This window comes from Emiliania huxleyi (genome assembly GCF_000372725.1).
Source record: "Emiliania huxleyi CCMP1516 unplaced genomic scaffold EMIHUscaffold_584, whole genome shotgun sequence".
Classification (NCBI taxonomy): Eukaryota; Haptophyta; order Isochrysidales; family Noelaerhabdaceae; genus Emiliania; species Emiliania huxleyi.
The window spans coordinates 3,082-23,363 of NW_005197617.1; the positions used below are offsets into that span (position 1 = coordinate 3,082).

Consider the following 20,282-nt stretch of genomic DNA (forward strand, 5'->3'; position numbering starts at 1 on the left):
CACTAATTAACCAATTAATTTCCCCCAAGATCCGCCCCTTACCCACCAACTAACTAATCAACTCATCAACTAATGGACTAATGAACCAGTTAATTGCGCCGAGGTGCGGCGGCTGGCGCACGAGCACGTCGGGAGGAGGCTGGCCGAGGCGAGCGGCGCACTCGTGCAGGGCGACCTCATCACCCACGCTAGTGTGAATGAAGTTAGTGAAGGAGCTACTGATGACTCAAGTGGTGAATTGACTAGGCGACCTCGCGCACGCAGCGGCGACGCTCGATTGCGAGGCAGCGTGGCGGGCGGCGGCGGCGGCGGCGGCGGCGAGCGACTTTGAGGAGAGCGCGGGGCTGGGCGGGTGGTCCCCGTTGCACGTCGCTGCGGCGGCGGGCAACGCCGTCGCCGTCGAGGCGCTGCTCGAGGCGGGCGCGTCTCCCTCCGGCAGCGCCGCCGCGGAGCTGGCGCCGCTGATGGTTGCCGCACTCTGTTGCGCGTGCGGCCCGCCTCCGCCGCCGCCGGAGCTGCCGCACTCTCCTTCCGGGCCGGCGCCGCCGCCCGCCCCGCCCCCCCGCGACGCCGGCCCCGCGGCGCGCGTGGAGGTGCTGCGCTTGCTGCTCGAGGCGGGCGCAGGGCCGGAAGGAGGCTGCGACGCGACAGAGAGCGAGACGCCGCTGCTTCTGCTCCTCGCGACGCGCGCGCCCGCGGCGGCGGTGGCGGCGCTACTAGCCAGCGCCGCCGACCGCGCCGCGCCGTGCTTCGACGGCGCGCCCGCCGAAGAGGGAGTGCGTAGCTAGCGACCCTTGATTGGCGAGGCGGCCGTCAATAGGCACGCCCGCCGCGCTCCTGGCGCTGCGCACTGGCCCACCTGGCCTCGAGGCGCCCCCTCACTCATCATCACTTCGTAAGCGTTTAACGGGCGGTTGGTTAGGCTCGCACGGCGGCCTGGAGGCGCTCCTGCAGGCGGGGTTGTGAAGAGAAGAGCTGTGAAGAGAAGGGCTGTGAATAGAAGAGCTGTGAAGAGAAGGGCTGTGAAGAGAAGCGCTGTGAATAGAAGAGCTGTGAAGAGAAGAGCTGTGAATGGAAGAGCTCCTCCAGGCGGGGCTCGGCGGGGTCACCCTTCCGAGACACTTCCGAGACACTTCCGAGACACTTCCCCCGCTCCTCCAGGCCGGCCTCGACCCGGCCGCGCGTCTCCGTCCCTCCGGCCTCGCCAGCCGCTCCCTCCTCCGCCTCGCTGTGAACAGCGCCTCTTCACACCTCCAGCTGTGAACAGGCCTCGCCAGCCCCTCCCTCCTCCACCTCGCTGCCGCCGCAGCCGACGCGACGTCGCTGCAGCTGCTTCTGGCCCACGGCGCGCAGCCAAACGGGCTCGACGAGAGCGGCCGCGCTCCGCTCTCGCTCCTTCCAGCCGGCGCGGAGGGCGGTGAGGGCGTCTGCGCCGCCGCCGAGGTGCTGGCGTCGCATGGGGCGCGGCCAGAGCTGGCGCGCGGATGGGAGGAGTCGCAGGTGCTATGCCGTGAAGGGAAGGCCGTGAGGTTGATGAGTGGATCACGTTGACTCGCCAATCACTGCCGCAGGGGGAGCTTGTCCGCCGCGCGGCTCAGTCCGGCGTCGCCGCGCACAGGGCGAGGCTAGCCGAGAGATGCCGAGATGCCCCCGAGAGGTGCCGAGGGTGCCCGAGGGGGCCGGCCCTTCTGCACACAGAGCAAGCCTACCCTACCCTGCCCACAGCCGAACCCTAGCCCGGAGCCTTCTCGGCGCCGTACCACAGGCGAGGAGAGAGGCGCCGCTTCCTAGACACTTCCGAGACACTTCCGAGACACCTCCCAGACACTTCCCCCGCAGGCAAGGAGAGAGGTGCCAGCCCTGCCCGCCGCTTCGGCGCACCCGCTGGCTCTGCGCGCGGCGGCGGCGGCGTGGCGCCCCCGGCGGCTCGTCGGACCGGGGAAGGGTCTAGGAAGTGTCTCGGAAGTGTCTCGGAAGTGTCTAGGAGCCGGCGGCCCGTCGAACAAACGACCGCAGTGAGCAGCGTCTCTTCACACCTCTAGCTGTGAACAGGTGCCCCGACGACTCGTCGGCGACTTGCATGTGCTGCGGCACTCCCTTCGCCCAGCTGGCGGGGCTCTTCGACTCTGGCAAGCACCACTGCCGCTTGCTCGGCCTCCTCGTCTGCAGCGGCTGCTCCGCCCACCGCGCCGTCCTCAAGGCTGGCGAGGCGCCGGCGCGCGTCTGCGACGCTGCCCACTCGATGCTGCGCACCCTCGAGGCCGCTAATTAATCACTAATTAACCACTAATTAACCACTAATTAATGACGAGTTAGTGACTAACTAATGACTGGTTAATGACTAACCCTAACCCTAACTCTCGAGGCGGAGGCGGCGAGCCGGCCCCTCGCGGCGCGCCGGCGGGAGCGGCGGGCGGAGGGGCGGGGCGGAGGGCCGCCGTCGGCGGGCGGCCACGCGGCGGCGCGCAGCGAGCTGCTGGGCGAGGGCGAGCCCTACTGGGCGAGCCGCGAGGGGCGCGCGGCGCGGCGCGCGGCGGACGGGCGGCCGCTGCCGGGTGAGGGCAAGGCGGCGGGGGCGGGGGCGGCGGCGGCGAGCAGCGCCGCGCGCGAGGCCGTGGCGGCGCTGCACGAGCGCGGCGAGAAGCTGGCCAACTTGGACGACAAGTTCGCGAGGTTCGCGGACGACGCGGAGGACTTCGCCGCCGCCGCGCGCAAGCTGCGGCGGCAGCAGGAGTCTGGAATGTTTGGGCTCGGGTTCGGCGGCTTGTGAGGGGGTGCGCGGCGATGGGGGCAGGCGCCCGGGCAGCGCGAGGGGGGGTGGTTGAGGGCAGCCATTGACTGAGTGCTGTAGTAGTAGTAGTACAGACCGCACACCGATGCGCTGTGCCAAACCTGATCCCGAGAGGAGCCCGCGGAGTTCGAAAAGCGAGGACAACGAAGATGATGAAGCTAGGCGGTCTGAGTTACCTCTTTGTGCCCAGTGTCGTGCGAGGGAGTTTTGTTGTAAAATTCTCTCTCTTAGTTGAGCTTTGTGTAGGGTGAGTGAAGAGAGACAGACTGAGCGAGAAGCTCAGACAGAACCGTCGTCCGCGTAGTGCGTAGAGCCTAGAGCTGTTTAACGTTGGGAGCTGAACAGTGTTGCTAGTGTTAACAGTAACAACAGAACAACAGTGGGGCTCCCCAACAACAGTAGCTAACGTTAGGCCGGCTGAACAACAATAAGGAAGGCCTGGCAGTGTCCCACGACGACCTCCAGCGTCCAGTGCGGGTAATACCCGAAATACCCGGGAAAACCCAGGTATTTTCGGGTTTGACCCGGGTTTTTTGCCGTTTTCTGCTTGCTGGCCGCTGAACAACAGTAACAACAGTAACAACAGTAACAAACAGTAACAGCATGGGCTGGGGTGAACACTTGAACAACGTTAAGGATTTCAGCCAACGGGATCAGGCAGAGGAGACGAGGCGGCGGTGGGTCCGCGGCCGAAGAAGCATAAGAGGGGAAGGCGGGCTCCGCAGCCGCTGCCCGACCAGCGGAAGGCGAGCCGGGGGGAGGACCGGGAAGATAGGAGTGCCCCAGAGGCCTGAGGGGTGACGTCGAGTGGGGATGTGCGTCGTGTGCGTGTCTGTTGTCCATTATGTAGCTCCGAGTAGAGGGGGCGCTCCGCAGCTAGGGAAAACCCAAAGCGCAGACCAACCCTCGGAGACCCGTGTTTTACTTTACGGCCCTTGCCCTGCGAACGCGCACCCCCGGGGCTAGGGCTCTCTTGCCCGCAACCCGATGCCGATCATCCGGCCCGCTGGGTGTGCTTCTTAGCCCCCGGCCCTGGATGTGAGGTTAATGACTGCACTCCAAGTGCTCCAGAAAAATTCTTTTCACTTCGAGCGCGCAGGACATGTGCCAAGAAGGTTCCAAGAAGGGTCCTCTTCAAACCTCGCGCTGTGAGCAGGTACGCTGACACGCTCCGGGACACTTCCTAGACACGTCCTAGACACGTCCTAGACATTTCCTTGTTCACACCTCGCGCTGTGAGCAGGTACGCTGACACGCTCCGGGACACTTCCTAGACACGTCCTAGACACGTCCGAGACATTTCCTTGTTCACACCTCGCGCTGTGAGCAGGTACGACGACACGCTCCGCCTCTCCGACGCCTGCTCCGCCGACACGCGCCCCTCGGCGGAGGAGGCGCAGCTCTGGAGAGCCGTCGTGGAGGCGGGGCTGTCCGACAGCCACCCCGAGGCGCGCACCACCTCTCGGCGCGCGGCGGGTGTGAACGGCGTCTCTTCACCGCGGTGCTGCGTGCAGGCGCGGCGTCAGGCACAAGGCGCGGCCCGGCGCCGTCTGAGCTCGGTCTGACAGCAGGGCAGCTCCCGCCGTCGACTATGAGGAAGGGCGAGATCGTGCTCGCAACGGCCATCGTCAAGGCGATGAACGCCCGAGCCACAGCACACAAGATCCTCGAGCACGGCGGGCACGACCTCATCGCGGCGGAGAAGTTTGGGATCAAGGATCCCGAGCGGATCGCCGAGTATGGCTACGACCGCGAGTTCGGCCTCGCATACTTGAAGCCGAAGCGAAAGTAGGGGACGTAAGTAGGGTGGGGGGGACGTAAGTGTATGTAAATATGTAAGTATGTATGTAAACTTAAACTTGTAAGTAACAATTGCCTTTTTACTTCGACTCTTGGACGTACACCAAACCAGTGGGGACGTAAGTATCCCCGACAGATCCCGAGTCATAGTGGGACGGATCCAGACACGTCCCTATGTCCTCTGCCTTATCCCACACTTTGCGGCGGATCTTAAGGGATCTACTAGGGTACCATAAAACTTATTGTGCTCGGCCGTCCACGGGGAGGCCGCAAACTTAGCGGCGGCGTGCGCCTTGCGCTCCTCGGGCGTGCCGATGAGCGCCGCGGCGGCTTGCCTGGAAGCTTCGCGAAGCTCCTTAGACTTCGCCGACCGCTTCCCGCGCTTTTTAACTTTGCCGCCGAACATGGTTTGACGAAATTAGGGTTAGGGGGGAGGCCCGGACCTCCTCCGGGCGGTGCCCAGGCCACTTGTGGCGCGGCGGTGCACGACTGCACGCGATGACGTGGCACGAGATGAGCTCGTGTGAGCTCGCATCAATCTCGTATGGGCGAGATCGCAAGTGCCCGGGTTGTCATCAAAACTTAGCGTGTCACGGGAGGGACGGACGTTGGTACTCGGCCGTCCCGTCCCCTACCCTATGAGGTACCCAAATCCCCCCCCTTGCCCCACCACTTGTGTGTGTGGAGAAATTTACCTTCCCTTACCTAGACCTTACCCGTCGCTCACCTCTGCCGCGCACGGCGCACCGCCTGAGGCTGAGCCTCTTTAAACGTGGCCCTTCATCGCCTCCCGTGTTCTGAAAACTCGAGAGGTAAAACGAAACAAATCTCTCTCTCACGAGTGCCCCTGCGTGGTCTAGACGTCCCCCTCACTCACTCAAACAACCTCGCCGCCTCGGCCAACCTCGCCGCCTGGAGGGTCCCGCGCCGCCGCTCATCGTCGACGATCGCCGCCACGGCGCGCGCCGCCGATCCGTTAGGCCGACTGCTGAGCACGCCTCCGCCACCTACAGGACAGCTCCGAGAAGGCTCATCGACGGTCCATGGAGCACGCCTCGCCGCCTCCGTGCCTCGCTTGCGCCTCCGCCGCCGGCCTCGCTTACGCGCGAGCGAAGGCCACGCCTATAGGAAGCGTCTAGGAAGTGACTAGGGCGTGTCTAGGAGGTCTAGCTCACGCGCGAGCCAAGGCCACGCCTCTCCAACTCGGCGTTCAGCTGGTCCTGCTCACAGCAGACGGTGTGAAGAGACGCTGCTCACAGCGCCTCCAAGTCCCCGCGTCTAGCCGGTCCCGCGGGGCCAGCTGCCAGCGCCGCTGCAGCGAGGCGCGCTCGCTGTCCCACGGAGCATCCCGCAGCGCCGCGGCGGCTAGTGCCCGCGCCTGAGCACAGACGGCCCGACATCTCATCAGCGAGATTGCCCGAGATTACCCGAAATCACCCGAGATTACCCGAGATTACCCGAGATTCCGCGCCTGAACACAGGCAGCCCGACTCGACCCGAGAGATAGGCAAGTGGAGTCGCGGTGGCGTGAGACCCCAGCCTCCCTCCCGTCCGCCGTCTCTGCCACACGCCCCAGCTCCCTCCGCACAGCCTCCGCCGTCGCCTCGCTCAGCCACTCTGCCGAGGCGACCGCCGCCGCCGCCTCCTCCGCCACCAGCCAAGCCTGGTCGGCGACACGCCTCGGGTAATCTCGGGTAATCTCGGGTAATCTCGGTAATCTCGAGTCAAACCTGGTCGGCGACACGCCTCGGGTAATCTCGGGTAATCTCGGGTAATCTCGGGTAATCTCGGGTAATCTCGGGTAATCTCGGGTAATCTCGAGCCAAGCCTGGTCGGCGACACGCCTCGCCAACGCCACGAGCCACGGAGCCTCGGGCGGGGCGGAGAGGAGGAGCGGCGGCGGCGTCCGCAGAGTGGCGACAACCAGCCTGTTCACAGCTGCGCGGTGTGAAGAGGCGCGGCACCCCACCCGCACGACACACGGCCGGCGACGTCTCCGCCCTCGCATCCCTCGCGCCGCGGCGAGGCGGACGGCCGAGTCCGAGCTGTCCAGCCGACGAGCCGCCGCGAGTCCAACCTCGAGCGCCGCTCGCCGCCACAACTGCCCGCCACCCCTCTCCCCAAAAGCGGCCCCCCTCGCCGCCTCCGCCTCCCCCCTCGCCGCCTCCGCCTCCCCCGCCGCCTCCCCCCTCGCCGCCTCCGCCGCAGCTTCCGCCGCCACTTCGGCTGCAAGGCCGTCCGCTGCGGTGGAGAGGAGGAGGGAGAGGGCGGCGTGGTCTGCCTATAGGAAGTGTCTAGGAGGTGTCTAGGAGGTGTGTGGGAGGTGTGTGGGAGGTGTGTAGGAGGTGTGTAGGAGGTGTGTAGGAGGTGTCTAGGAGGTGTCTAGGAGGTGTCTAGGAGGTGTCTAGGAGGTGTCTAGGAGGTGTCTAGGAGGTGTCTAGGAGGTGTCTAGGAGGTGTCTAGGAGGTGTCTAGGAGGTGTCTAGGAGGTGTCTAGGAGGTGTCTAGGAGGTGTCTAGGAAGTGTCTAGGAGGTGTCTAGGAAGTGTCTAGGAAGTGTCTTGAGGGCGGCGTGGTCTGCCGTCGCGACAGCGTCGAACCAGCCGCAGAGAGCTGCGCGGCACCGCTCGCGCCACGCCTCGGAGAGCGCCTTGAGCCGAGCGAGAGAGCTGTGAACAGCGTCTATTCACACCTCTACTTAATTAAGTCAAGGCCTTGAGCCGAGCGAGAGAGCACAGCGGCAGCCTCGCCACCAACTCCTCCACACAATACTCGTCCCCGATCGCCTCCGAGAGCGAGCGCGGCGGCGGCCCCACGGCGGCGGCGGCACTGCAACCGCATACAGCGCACACTGGCGCCGTGCCCGCGGCCCCAGCCGCCACCGTGATTGCGTTGCCGGCGGAGGCGGAGCTGCATCCCGGCGCGGCGGCGCCGCCGCCGCCGTGCGCGCGAGCCAGAGCTGCGCTGCCGGGGCGAGTCGAGAGCGGCTCCAGCGGCGCGTCCTCGTGCGGCGCCTCGCCTGGAGATTGCAATCTCGGGTCGTCTCGGGGTATCTCGGCGCGTCATCGAGCGGCGCCTCACCTCCTCCCGCCCCGTCTCCTCCACAGCCGAGCGCGGCGCGCGCCGCGCTAGGCGACAGCTGGACCAGCGCCGCCGCGACGCGCGCGCAGAGCGGCTCAAGCAGCGCGTCCACCCCGAGGTAGCCTAGACACTTCCCAGACACTTCCTAGACACTTCCCAGACACTTCCCTAGCGCGTCCACGCCGAGGTAACCGCTCGCGCGCAGCAGCGGGAGCAGCGTCGGCAGCGGCGCCGCCGCGACAACGTCGGCGGACGTCGAGCCGCCTCCAAGACGAAGGCAAGCGCCGCACGCCGCGCGGAGGGTGGCGGGGCTTAGCGCGTTGCGCCCGCCGCCCGCATCGACCGTCAGTGCGCCTCCGCCCTCGCCGTCAAGCTCCACCGCGGTGGCCAGAGTCGTGCAGACTGCGGCGGCGGCGCGAGGGAAGAAGACGCGCTCTCCGCCCGCCGCGACGACCCACACCGCGCCCGCCTCGTCCTCGTCGTTTCCGGACGGCGCCTCCGAAGAGGCTGCACGTGCAGCGGGAGGCGGCCGGCGCGGAATCGGCGATTCACACGCGACTTCGTCGTAGAAGAGGGATGCTTCGGAGAGGTCAGAGGCGCAGGACTGGAGGGAGGAACGGAGCGATTGGAGCGATAGGCGGTCGGGCATCTGTCTCGTTCCTATTCACGGATACAGTCGGGGTATGCACCAAAGAAAAATCCCGAAGTACTGGACTCACAAACTCACACTCACACTCACACGGTTTGTCTGTTTTCTTTCTTTATTTTTACACTCACACTCACACACTGTAGTTGATCTATGACTTCTTCCCACGGAAATTTCTAACTGCGGCTGCAGAAGCAGCGCATCTCAGTCGTTCTTCACACGGCCGTCGCAGAGCAGGTCGTGAATGAGCTTGCCTGTGGCGGGGGCGGGCGGGTGCACGGAGCTAAGTGCCTCGCCACCCTCGCAGGAGTCGCTTAGGCGGCTCCCGTGGTGTACCTGTGTTAGTGCCAGTGCGCGCCAGTCCCGTGCCCAGTGTTGTGCGAGGGAGTTTTGTAAAATTCTAACTTTGCTTTTGCCAACTTTTTTCGTACGTTCACCTACCACAGCATCGCGCCACAAACGTGGAAAGATCTCTCTCACACGTGCATGTCGGGCCGCAAGTTTATGACCACCTGCCCTGACGGGCACGACTGCGGGTTCATGGCCACGTGCTGCGGCGCGGCATGCTGCGAGTTCATGCAGCATTGTGTCGCCGACGGCGTCTGCTGCCAGTTTGGCGAGTCGCAATGTGGCGGCGGGTGCTGCGTTGCTGGGAAGTGCGCGGGCGGGCGCTGCTGCGATCCCAACCAGGAGCGAGGCCAGCTCGTGTGCCCTTTCCACCTCGACCCGGGCTGCTCCATTTCTCAGCAAGCCACGCGCTGTACCTCAGGCCGCTGTCAACGGCACTTGCGTCAAGGAGTCGTGCAAGCGCGTGGTGGAGTCATGCCCGCACGGTGGGGAGGTCAAGCAGACGGTGGTGGACGGCGTGCAGGTGTGGAGCAAGGGTATCCATGCCGTCTGCGTCGAGTGCCCCGATGGCACGATACCGGCGTCCAGCTGCGGTAGCGGCCAGGCGAGCCTCCAGGGAACCTTTTGCGACAAAAACGTCCCGGTCCAGTGGCCTCCCGTGCTCGCCATGATGGCTGCCACCCCACTTCACGCCCTGCATACGCCGATGTCAGCCGAGGTGAGGATGTGGAAACCCGGCTGTTCTGTCTAGGATGAGGGGCCTCGTCTCGGCCACGTGTTGGGAGAGCTCGGCTGGAGTGGCGACCCTGTGACCTCGCATAAAATCCTGCAGGTGGCTGAGCCGCTGGCGCCGGCCCCGGCCTTGACAGCCGTCGGCATCTTGGGAGTCTTCCTGGTCGCGGTTGCTGCACTGGTGAGGGAAAGGAAGAGGCGAGCTTGTAGTTGTGCACACGCGAGCCAGCGCGAGGAGAGAGACCCTCCCTTTTCGCCTTGCCTCAGGTCCCACGGTCGATGCGTGGCAGAGAGTCTGCGGCAGCCGCTACGCGACGGCGAGGCTTGACTTGAGGCATCTCGAGCGTTTTGGGACCCCTTGGCCACCCCGCACACTGCAGACTGCGCAGAGAGCCTTCGGAGAGATGTGTGAAATCTTCTGTTCCTCTCGAGAGCGAGGCCATCATATGTTGGGCTCTGCTCTCTCTCGTCTCGGCTGGTGTGTGTCGTCGACTCGTCGTTCGTCGTTGTTTCATACCAAGAACATTTAGTAATGAACCCTCTCGGCGCGTTCGGTCTCGGGACGGAGAGGAAGATGCCACAGACTGAGTACGTGTCACAGGCCGCTGCGGGAGCGAGGAGAGGTGAGAGCGCGAGGGGCCAGGTCACTAGACGAGATGCGAGAGGTGAAGTTGGGTCTTGGATTTGTGCGTCGAACCTTCCATCGGACCCTGTCGGAAGCGGCGTGCCGGTGGAGGCACACGTCCGGGTGTTGGAAGAAGATACATACGCAGGGACCGAAAGAGGTCGCCGACCTGATCACGGCTGCCGGCGCCTCGGCGCCGGCCGACGCCGTGTTCGGCGGCAGGTTCGCGACGGGCGAGACGCCCCGCTCGACGACCTCCGCCTCCGAGGCGGACGAGGGCGACGGCGCCGGCGGCGATGGCGGGACCGGCTTCGACCTGTTCGGGCCGGACCCCACCCCCATGGAGGACCTTTGAGGCCCTCCCCAGTCTCACCCCACCTTACCTCTGCCCCCCCCTCCCCCCATCCCTCTGCCTCCCATAGGGCAGGATAGCACTAGCATATGCGCCTAGTGCGCACACACTGGGCCCACATAGATGTGACCCGCCCGCTCGAGTGCGGCGTCCGGATGCTAGTGCTTGAGAAGACACCACAAACGCGGCACGGCCCGTTTTGGATGTCTGCGGAGATTCTGTCTTAGCACACACAGTGAGTCATTCGGAGTCATTCGATGGCCAGAGTGCGATTGTGTGTGTGCGGGAGTTGGTTTGTCGGGAGGGAGGGGCAGGCTGCTCACCCACGTGCACCGGGCCAGTGCTTGCACTTTGAATGCCGTGGGGCTCCTGCCCGTGTCCGGGCGTGGAGATGCGAGGGTCGCCCCCCCTTGCCCCACCACTTTGTGTGTGTGGAGAAATCTACCTTACCTTACCTTACGCTTTTATAAAGCCGTATGTCCACCGCCAGTTTCCTATACAGCAATTTGGGGACACATATTTATTGTACACGAAGTAACGAACCGATGCACGAGCCGCCGTCGGTATCCTCCCCAAAACGACACACTGAACGGGCTGCGTGCATGGCAGAGGTCGAGGCAACGGGGCCTCGGGGCGCCAAGCCTCGAAGCCGTCAGTAGCGCTTTGGCTTGCCGCTCTCCTCCACCGGCTTGCCCAAGGGCACCCGACTGCTCTGCTTGTTTGTCTCGCGCGCGTGGAAGAGCTGGCTCTGGATGTCGACGAGCCTACGGGGTCGAGCAGGCACGGTGGGTTCGGTGCGCGCAGCAGGAGTAAACCCGCGGCTGGAGGTGAGCCGTCGCAGCACGAGGAACATGAAGAGCGAGAAGCCGGTGATGTAGGCGTTGCGCTCGTTCCGAAATTTTTCGAGGCCGACCTCGCACGACAGGATCACGTCGTCGATCGGCGAGGCGACGATGCCCACGTGCACGAGCGGGTTCGAGAGCGCGTCCATCGTGCCGGCAAAATAGTAGGCGTCCAGCAGTAGGATCGCAAAGCCGGCGTACTTGACGCCCTGGTTCGAGAGCAGAGAGACCACCCACTCGTTGAGCAGGCCTCGGATCTGAGCGCGCGAGGAGGAGCAGCGTCAGCCGCGGCGGCGTCGGAGGGCGGTGTCGGCTGCGGCAGCGGCGTTGGCGGCAGGAATGCCTTGTTGGACGGCACCGGTAAGATGAGCAGTCCGACGAGCGCACACTCGAGGAGGAGAGCGAGGCAGAGGACGAACCAGCCGGGATCCATGGGGCTGGGCGTGTTGATGTGCACGAGCCAGCAGGCGTGCGAGCCGGGCGGCCGCAGAAAACAAAATCTGTGCGGCAGGGCGAACGCCACCAACAGCGCCGGGAAAAAGAATTTTTATGAGACAAGCCTCTCTCACAGCACACTGGCACGACAAGGGCGCAGACTGGCGCGGACTGGCACACACACAGGCTCACCACCGGAGCCGCCTAAGCGACTCCGTTAAGAACGGCAATGCACTTAGCTCCGTGCACAATGCCGCTGTCCCCGCACGCTAGCTCGTTCACCGTCTGCCACGCCACGGCGGTGTGGAGGACGACAGACAAGCGCTGCATCTGCAGCCCGTGCCAGTTCTTGGTGGTCCATGTGACCTCGTCCAGGTGCTGAGCGTGCGAAAGTTTGTTGCTCAGCTGGTTCGCCGCCTCCCTATGGGGAGTGGGTGAGCGTGCATCAGTTAGAGAAGCTTCGGCTGAGGGCTAGCTGACAAAGCTGCCGAGCCCAAATCACTGTGAGGCGATTGAACGGTATCCGGACAGAAGCTGTTCATGCTCGCATTTTATGGAACACCACATCAGATGCAACACTTTATCCTCCAAGGGCCTGCCCTACACTTGCATTGCTTTGTTGGCGTGTGTTCACTCCCTCCTATTGCGTGACGCTCCTGGTACGAATACATTCATATCTGAGACCATTCATGCCAGACGCGGCACAGGCACCTTAGCTGTCCGCAGTCAGTCCGTGGTAGGCAGGGACGCAAGAGAGAGGTCCTCAGACACGCGTTTGACCAAGGCGTCTGAGGTCCTCTGTCACACAGAGGTCCTCACCGGTTTGAGCGTGCCATCCCTTGCAGCCTTGTCAAGAGGTCCTCACTGAGAGGTCCTCACGGATCGGCGACGGTCCTCCAGAGCCTTGTTCGGAGCCTCCAGATGTTTGGAGTGTCGATCATGGCTTGATTGTGGAGTGGGCACACCACTGCGTGGGGAGCAATCCAACACCTGAGATTGGGAGCGGGGCTTCTACGGGGGCTGCGGGCGGCCGTGAACCGTGTCCGTGATCAATCAATCTGGTGTTTGTTTTCGTGACGTGTTTGAATGTGCATCTTGGATCGCGGCTCTGGGAATGAATGAAGTGCTTGTTTAATATTTCACATGCCAACACACCAGCTGCGACGGGAGCGCCCGCGATTTCTTCTGGCACGCCCGCCCGTGGCGCTCGACCACCGCGCGGCACGCGCGCACACCACACACACACACATGCGCGGCGCCGACACACGCCGCGCGCCGTCCGCCAACGTTCGGGCCCACTCTCCCCTTCACCGTGCAGCGCGGATCCGAATGAGGCATCCAGGCAACGGGGCCTGCGACAGTGCAAGTCTGCGTGTTCCCTCATTCGCACATCGGCCGCCGTGTATTATCCTGGAGCTGCCACCGCCTCCCATCGGGCATCCCCCTGGAAAGCACGCGCAAATCACCCATCTCGCCGCCCGCCGCCAAACCACACCTCTCACCGCCCTACGCGCCACCGCCTCCGCCCTACGCGCCACCGCCTCCGCCCTACACGCGACCGCCTCCGCCCCGGGGGCCCTACGCGCCACCGTTTCCACCCCCCTCCCCGCTCGACGCCCCGCAGGACCCTCCCACCGTCAAGTCGGCGCAGCGAGGGTGCGCGCCTCTCCCCCGCTCTTCTCGCCGAGATCCAGCCGAGATTGCGCCGAGAGATGGCGCCTCCGCTTCTCATCAGTTGGCCCGCGCGAGACTACTTTGCGCCGGGCCCGTTCCCTGAAGCGACAGCGCCGTGACGGCGCGGATTAAAGCCCCGCGCCGCCGTCCAGCGCCGGCCCTTCGCTATCCCGCCCCACGCCGTCGCGCGATGTGGAGGCGCGGTCGTTAGGTCCCGGACACTTCCGAGACACTTCCGAGACACTTGCGAGACACTTCCGAGACACTTGCCCTCCAAGCTTCGCGCGAGTCGGCCGGGAGATCGAGAGAGCGCCGGGAGACCGCCAGAGGCGCCGAGGAGGATCTTGTCATGCAAAACACGTGTCAGACTAGTTATCGAGCCCCCGGGCTCATGACCTCACCAGTGACGGCACCTGAGGCGACCTCTGGCGGGGGAGATCGCCCGAGATCACACGAGATCACACGAGATCGCACGAGAGGAGCGGCGGCACCTGAGGCCGCGCTTTGCGGGCGAGGTGCGGCGCGAGAGTGGAACATGCAAGTGGCCCCTCCGATATATCGGTGTGGTGTATATCGCGTCTGAGCGCGGTATGTAGCGGGGTTCGAGTTTGTGCAACCCGCGGAGGCTCCCCCCCCCCCCCCCCCCCCCTCCTGCAGCAGCGCCTACCCGTGGCCCTCCTCTTCCTCAGCTCCCCGACGCCGATGCGCCCACCGCCGCACTAGCGCTTGCGCCGGGTGATCTCTCCTCCTCCTCCTCCTCCTCCGCCGCCGCCTCCCCGCAGCGCCTCTCGCGCGCAGGGAGACAACTGCGTGACGAGGCGCAGAGAGATGAGGCAGACCACGATGCAGGCCTCCTCTCTAGACACTTCCCAGACACTTCGCACACTTCCTAGACACTTCCCAGACACTTGACGAACACCTTCTAGAGATTCCCTAGGCACTCCCTACACACCTCGCTTCCGGACACTTCCCAGACACTTCCCAGACACTTCCCAGACACTTCCCAGACACTTCCCAGACACTTCCCAGACACCTCCCAGACACTTCCCAGACACTTCCCAGACACTTCCCAGACGCTTCCCAGACACCTCCCAGACACCTCCCAGACACTTCCCAGACACTTCCCAGACACTTCCCAGACACTTCCCAGACACCTCCCAGACACTTCCCAGACACTTCCCAGACACTTCCCAGACGCTTCCCAGACACCTCCCAGACACTTCCTAGCTGTCGTCTGTCTACTCGCCCCCCCCCCCCTCCCCCCGTCACCTGCGCAGGTCGAGTGGAGCGACGGCGTCGGCGAGAGTGACTTCAGCGCGCTGCTCGGACAGCGCGTGCGGCTGCAGGGCCTGCAGAGGCTGCGGCTTATAGACACTAGCCGCGACCGCCTCCATCGCCTCCGCCCATCCCGCCCCCGCCCTCGCCGCCACCCCCCTCGCCGCCGCCACCCTCGCATCCGCCGCCCTCGCCTCCACCGCCCTCGCCGCCGCCCCCCTCGCCGCCACCCCCCTCGCCACCGCCGCCGTCGCCGCCGCCGCCCAGCCCGCCTCCGCCCTCGCCTCCGCCCCCCTCGCCTCCGCCGCCCTCGCCTCCGCCGCCGTCACCGCCGCCACCCTCGCCCAGACACCTCCCCAGACACTCCCCAGACACTCCCCAGACACTTCCTAGACACGGCGGCAGCTGTGAACGGCGCCTGATCACGGGGGGGGGGGGGTGACCTCAGGCGGCCCGAGCTCAATGGGAGATCTGGGCGCGTCTACTCGTACGACCACTCCAAGCAGCGCGCCGGCAAGTGGTAGCCGAGAGGGAGCCGGGGGGTGGCCGAGAGGTGGCCGAGAGCAGCCCAGAGTGCCGGAACCTTCTCGGAACCTTCTCGGAACCGTCCCTTAGGCGTGTTTCTCGACCCTGTCGTTGGCGCTGGCCCCGCCGCCGCCGCCGCTGCCCCCACCGCTGCCGCCTGTCTTGGCGGTGAGAGGGAAGGAGGGGGAGGGGGTGGTGGTGGGTCGGGCGTGTGGGTTAAGCCTCGCAATTTGGTCGATGTGGGCGGTGCTGCTGCTGGTGCTGCTGCCGCTGCTGGGCCCGCCTCCGCCTCCGACGCAATTGCTGGTGCTGGGGCATCTCTCGCCGCCGCCGCCGCCGACACGGCCGCTCCTGGCGGAGAGAGACGGGTTTGAGTAGCGATTGGCACCTAGTTACCCCGACTTTACTGTTTACCGACCGCAGCGATCTCTAACCGCGTTCGGACTTTTCGGTTTCGAAGTTTTGTTGCTAGCGTTGTTGATGCGATGAGGACGCACCTCGATCCTCGTTCCTCGTGACGCTTCTGTACACCTTCTGCACATTCTGTACATGTCTGGACGCTCCACAAACCCTATTGGTGGCTCTGCCCGCAAGGCGCCCGCGTCGCCGACGGGGCGACGCGGTACCCTTGACTAATCCCGGAATACACACCCACCCACACGACCAAATAGCGAAAATCCGAATACCGTGCAAAAACGAAGGAACGTGAGACGAAGAACGGTAACAAGTTTGGCTAGCGCCATAACATGGGCGATCCAGCGCTAAAAGGTCGCCGCCACCCCCATCCCCGCCTCCCCGCCTCCGTCCGCCTCCGCCTCCGCCTTCCCCTTCGCCTGCATGGTATGCGCATCTCGGCCACGCGTCGCGGAGGAGTAAGAAGTCTGCTATAATGAGTGCGGCCGTCACCCTGCACCCACCCAGCAAAACCGAACAAACAATCTCTTCTCTCCAATTGCCCCGCCGAAATTGAAAATCGGCGGCCGAGGAGTTCTAAACTCGCCGAGGGCCCTCGGACTGTCTCGGACTCTCTCAACTCCGTGTGTGACGCCCTCCCGTCCGCCGGCAGTGAGTGTGCCGCGATACCGTGTGACGCCCTTCCCGTCCGCCCGCAGGTGAGTGTGGCACAGCGTCCTGGTCCGAGTATCTCTGACGTAGAACCGCGATGCTCTCGCGCTTTCTCGTCATGCTGCTGGCTTCGCTCGTCCACGGCAGGGAGTGCGGCCACGGCGTCTGCGGTGGAGACTGGTGGGGTTCCTTTGACCGCGCAGGCTGGAGTAAGTGCAAGAACGGCTGCGCCATGACGGGCATGTGTGCCTTGTGTAGATGGCCGATACTCCACCCGGGCGTTCCCAAGCCGACTCACTGACGCCTCAATTTCCCAAGCCGACTCACTGACGCCTCCCAGGTACCGGTCGGGAGGCACCAGCCTCTTCAACCTCGAAGAGGCCGAGTGCTGCAACGTCAACAACCCGCTTTTCGAGACGTGCCAAGAGAAAGACATCGGGATCTCTTTCGACAGCCAAGGCTGGGCTGAGTGCCAAGTCGACCACTACATGGTGGGCCTCAGACGCAACGATTGCGAGGAACTTTACTGCATCGAGGGACTGTCCTGCTGCAAAGGCGGTGGCTCGCTGATCAACTGCGAGACAAAGTGGGATCCGGGCAAGTTCGATTCGGAAGGGTGGTGGACCTGCCCCGGCGACAAGGCATGACGCCGACCTCGCCTAGTGAACTCCTCCCTCACCTTCACTCAATATGGGTCTCGGGGGTGCCTTTAGGTGATGACGGGCATGTGGCGCGGGTCAGGCAACAGCCTATCCGACATCGAAATGCTCAAGTGTTGCGACTACGTGCTGCCTTCGCCGCCGCCGCTCCCGCCGGGCATGCCGCCGCCGCCAGTGGAGCCGGCGTCCATTGCAGTGGTGGACTGCCACTCAACCGGCGTTCCGTCGTGGCTTACCGAGATGAACAAGCCCTTCCCGCCTGACCCGCGTGGCTGCTGGGAAGTGTTTCCCAATGACCGATGCTTTAACATCGAGGAGCTGCAGGCAGAAGGCTGGACCTGCAAGGTCACTCCAGCCATTCACACACAGCCATTGTTCTGCTTCTTCTTGACGCAACTTGTGTGAATATAGGACAACGGCTGTGCGATGTCGGCCGACACAATCCGAATGCGCCAAGAAGGGAGGGATCTGCGGCAACTACACGTGCAACGAGACGCCACATTTCGACAAGTGCTTTGACCGAGAAACCGCTCGGTGCGTGGAGTGCGACACGGTATGGGGAGTGCGACACGTTTGTGGTAGCTGCGCGTGCGGGTAGTCCGCACGCTCGGCCTCGCTCGCAGCCGCCGCCGCAGCCTTCTCCGCCTTGTTCTTCTTCTGCCGGGCCTTTTTGGCCCTGCGAGCCGCGGCCCGAGCTTCCTTCTGCTCCTCCGTCGGCTTCTCCTTCCGCGACGCGGTGCGCTCGATGAACGAGCGCTCCGCCGCCTGCACAGGCTCGCGGTCACCCGCGGCCTTCTCGGACTTCAGCTCGACGGTCGCCGTCCCGTAGCCAGGGACCTCAACTTGAGGTGCGACACACCTGCGAACCTTGCGGCAATGAGACAGTCTTCCATGCAGAGAGATCCTCCCCACGCTGAGGTCCCCCCCCCCCCCCCCTGCTCCTCCCCCCCTCCCCCTCCACAGGTGCGGCGCCTCCTCCTCCGCTGCGATGGCCTCTGAGGCGTCGGACGCCGCGTCGCGCGCCCTCGAGGGCTTCGGCGACGCGAGGTCGATCGAGCGTGTCGGATCGATGGGCTCGTTCGGCTCGGCCGCCGGGTCGCCCGAGGAGGGCATGTCGGAGGTCTCAGTGCCGGGCTCTGCGGTGCGCACCTCTCTCTATCCCGCGCGAGCGGAGGCTGCGGGGCACCGCACGCGCATTACCACCCACGCCCCCGACGCCAACCTGTTCTTGAGTACGTGCCGATGCTGCCTGCGGGCGCACGCGCGGCGAGCGTCGAGCTCGAGGACTTGGGGAGCCGCGTCAAGGGGGCCGCGGCGGCGGCGAGCGGCGGCGGTAACGGGGAGGCGGAGGGCGGCGGCAACGGGGTGGGCGAGTGGGTGAGCTTCGACCCCGCGGTCGCTCGTGTGTAGATAGACTCCTCGACTCGAGAGAACATGAGCTCAGGCGTCAGGGCGTGTCACGAGTGGAGCCGTCGAGTGGCGCGTTAATTCTTTTCTTGAGGCCGCCTGTTCTTCACACCAGCTCGCCTGGGTCTTGATTTTCGTTTTCTTACGACAAAGTACACAAAGAGAGAGAACCTGAGAAGACAAGAGAGAGAAGACGCGAAGCAGCTGAGCTTTCAGAGAGGCGTGGCAGCTCAACACTCAACAGCGGCAAAGCAAAAAGGTGGGAGCGCGTGGCATCATGAGAGCGCAAGCAGCTGATATGATATATTTATAGGTCTCTGCCCGATACACACAGGCGGCAAGGGGTCGCGTCGCAGTCGGCGACTAACTATTCCACTCGTCAGGCGATGAACGATCGGGGCGAGGGAGGAACCAGCGTCCGTGTGTAGTCTACGCCACCCAGAAGACGTCGATGTCTGGGTCGTCGGGGTCGTACGAAAAGGCCTTTTCCGGATCGGCTCCGCTGCTGTGCAGATACTGGGAGAGAGAGGCTCCCCGTCTTGCTGGGGAGTTCACGGTAAAAGTGTGTGTGCCAGTCCGCGCCAGTCTGCGCCCTTGTCGTGCCAGTGTGCTGTGAGAGAGGCTTGTGTCTTAAGAATTCTTTCCTAGTGCGCGCCAGTCCCGTGCGCAGTAAAAGAAAGAAAGAAAGAAAGCGCAGGAAAATTCTTTCTTTCCTTGTAAAATTCTTTCCCTTGACAGCGACTCAAGTTGCTTCTCATACTGCTGCTGCTCCTCTCTCCCTGAAGTCAAGCTCCTGCTGCATGCTCAGGAACCCTCTCGCTTCCTCGCCACGGATCATGTTACACTCGCCTGCCCAGCTCTCCCTCGCTCGAGCATTTTGCGCGGCAGTCTCTTCACCTCTTCCTCTCTCTTATCTGGTGATTGGTACTCCAAGCGGATTGTGGGGCCAATTTTCCAGCCTCTTCTACCTCTTGGCCGGCCTCTACCTCCTGCTCGTCCGCTTCTACCTCTCCCTCGGGTGCACTCGCCTGCGAGCAAGTAGCCTTTCAGTCAAATTACCCTCAGCAGTCTCGACTTTGTGCCAGGTACGTCCTTCTCATCGTGAACGGGCTGCTCGGCTTCCCGCAATGGGGCGACTACGTCCTGAGAGGGGAGGAGCGCGCGTCAGAACGCAGCTTGGTGTAGACCAAGACGGCAGAGTAGAGACACGACTGGACTCTCGCTGGAGAACCAGGTGCGACAGTAGGTCGTGGCGCGCTGTTTACTACTGAAAACACAAACAAACGTCGACCACGCCCCACCAGGGCTCTCAACATTAGAGTCCCTCCTGGCCTCTCAACATTTCGGAAGCTGCAACGCGAACACGCCGTCATTCACAGAACAGAGCAGCTCCCCGCAGACAAACAAGCTGCCGGGGCTGTGAAAGCGCGAGTAACTGAGAGGACGAAGATCACGAGCTGCGTCTGTACCTGTCAGCATGTCGTCCACGAGCCGCATCTGTGCGACCCCCAGCATCTCGTCCACGAGAGGAGCTGGCTCGAGGGCTGGCAGCGTGAGAGCGTGCACCCGCCGGGCCTGAACGCGCCACGCCTCCCGCAGCTCTGACGTCGCCTCACCGTCCTCTACACCGGGCCTCTCAACACCGCTCGCTAGCCTGTCGGCGGCCCTGGCGCCCATGGTACGTGCTGCGGCCCATACAGCTCGCCTGTTCCACATGTTCGAGACGTACAACCGACCGCCGGCGATCACGAGGTCGCACGGGTTGAAGAAGCCAGTAATCGTGCGAAGCCTGGCGCCCTCGCTCGTGCACACGTGCAGGCTAGGCGTCGCGTCGATCCCTGCCTCGCGTCGTTCCTTGGCCGACAGACCGCAGCAGTCGGCGATGATCACCAAGTCGTCGTGCACAGCGATCCCGGCTGGTGCATTCACAGTCGGGAGGCGGTAAAATGTCGTCCATGTAACTGTAATACGACGCAGTATAAATCGAACTCGGAGCTGCATCGAGGATCCACTCGCTCTAGAGCGAG

General features: G+C 64.2%; 5 protein-coding genes across 5 annotated transcripts; 3 read left to right on the forward strand and 2 right to left on the reverse strand.

Annotated features, from left to right (window-relative positions):
- Nucleotides 1–2,080: 2,080 nt before the first annotated feature.
- EMIHUDRAFT_247506 (hypothetical protein) lies at nucleotides 2,081–2,770 on the forward strand (the record flags this gene model as incomplete). Its single annotated transcript, XM_005764648.1, has 2 exons — nucleotides 2,081–2,221; nucleotides 2,612–2,770. 2 exons carry the CDS (start codon nucleotides 2,081–2,083, stop codon nucleotides 2,768–2,770), a joined length of 300 nt encoding a protein of 99 aa, XP_005764705.1.
- A 4,642-nt stretch (nucleotides 2,771–7,412) lies between these two features.
- EMIHUDRAFT_459685 (hypothetical protein) lies at nucleotides 7,413–8,332 on the reverse strand (the record flags this gene model as incomplete). Its single annotated transcript, XM_005764649.1, has 3 exons — nucleotides 7,863–8,332; nucleotides 7,671–7,793; nucleotides 7,413–7,608 (listed from the first exon to the last, which is right to left on the reverse strand). Coding segments are annotated over exons 1-3 (774 nt in total), but the record flags the coding sequence as incomplete, so codon positions are not given.
- Nucleotides 8,333–8,802: 470 nt separating this feature from the next.
- Nucleotides 8,803–10,376, forward strand: EMIHUDRAFT_120149 (hypothetical protein; the record flags this gene model as incomplete). Its single annotated transcript, XM_005764650.1, has 4 exons — nucleotides 8,803–8,972; nucleotides 9,064–9,382; nucleotides 9,497–9,577; nucleotides 10,170–10,376. The coding sequence occupies 4 exons, from the start codon at nucleotides 8,803–8,805 to the stop codon at nucleotides 10,374–10,376; spliced, it is 777 nt and encodes a 258-aa protein (XP_005764707.1).
- Nucleotides 10,377–11,025: 649 nt separating this feature from the next.
- EMIHUDRAFT_120150 (hypothetical protein) lies at nucleotides 11,026–11,648 on the reverse strand (the record flags this gene model as incomplete). Its single annotated transcript, XM_005764651.1, has 2 exons — nucleotides 11,026–11,472; nucleotides 11,574–11,648. The coding sequence occupies 2 exons, from the start codon at nucleotides 11,646–11,648 to the stop codon at nucleotides 11,026–11,028; spliced, it is 522 nt and encodes a 173-aa protein (XP_005764708.1).
- Nucleotides 11,649–16,837: 5,189 nt separating this feature from the next.
- EMIHUDRAFT_459686 (hypothetical protein) lies at nucleotides 16,838–17,513 on the forward strand. The gene is made up of 2 exons (XM_005764652.1): nucleotides 16,838–17,193; nucleotides 17,260–17,513. The coding sequence occupies exons 1-2, from the start codon at nucleotides 16,906–16,908 to the stop codon at nucleotides 17,365–17,367; spliced, it is 396 nt and encodes a 131-aa protein (XP_005764709.1). The 5' UTR covers nucleotides 16,838–16,905; the 3' UTR covers nucleotides 17,368–17,513.
- The last annotated feature ends 2,769 nt before the right edge of the window (nucleotides 17,514–20,282 follow it).

Bases quoted from the DNA above. Each gene is read 5' to 3' on its own strand.
- EMIHUDRAFT_459686 (XM_005764652.1), top strand. From the start codon at position 16,906: ATGACGGGCATGTGGCGCGGGTCAGGCAACAGCCTATCCGACATCGAA. The intron at 17,194-17,259 runs GTCACTCCAGCC...GTGTGAATATAG, and splicing joins CAGAAGGCTGGACCTGCAAG to GACAACGGCTGTGCGATGTC.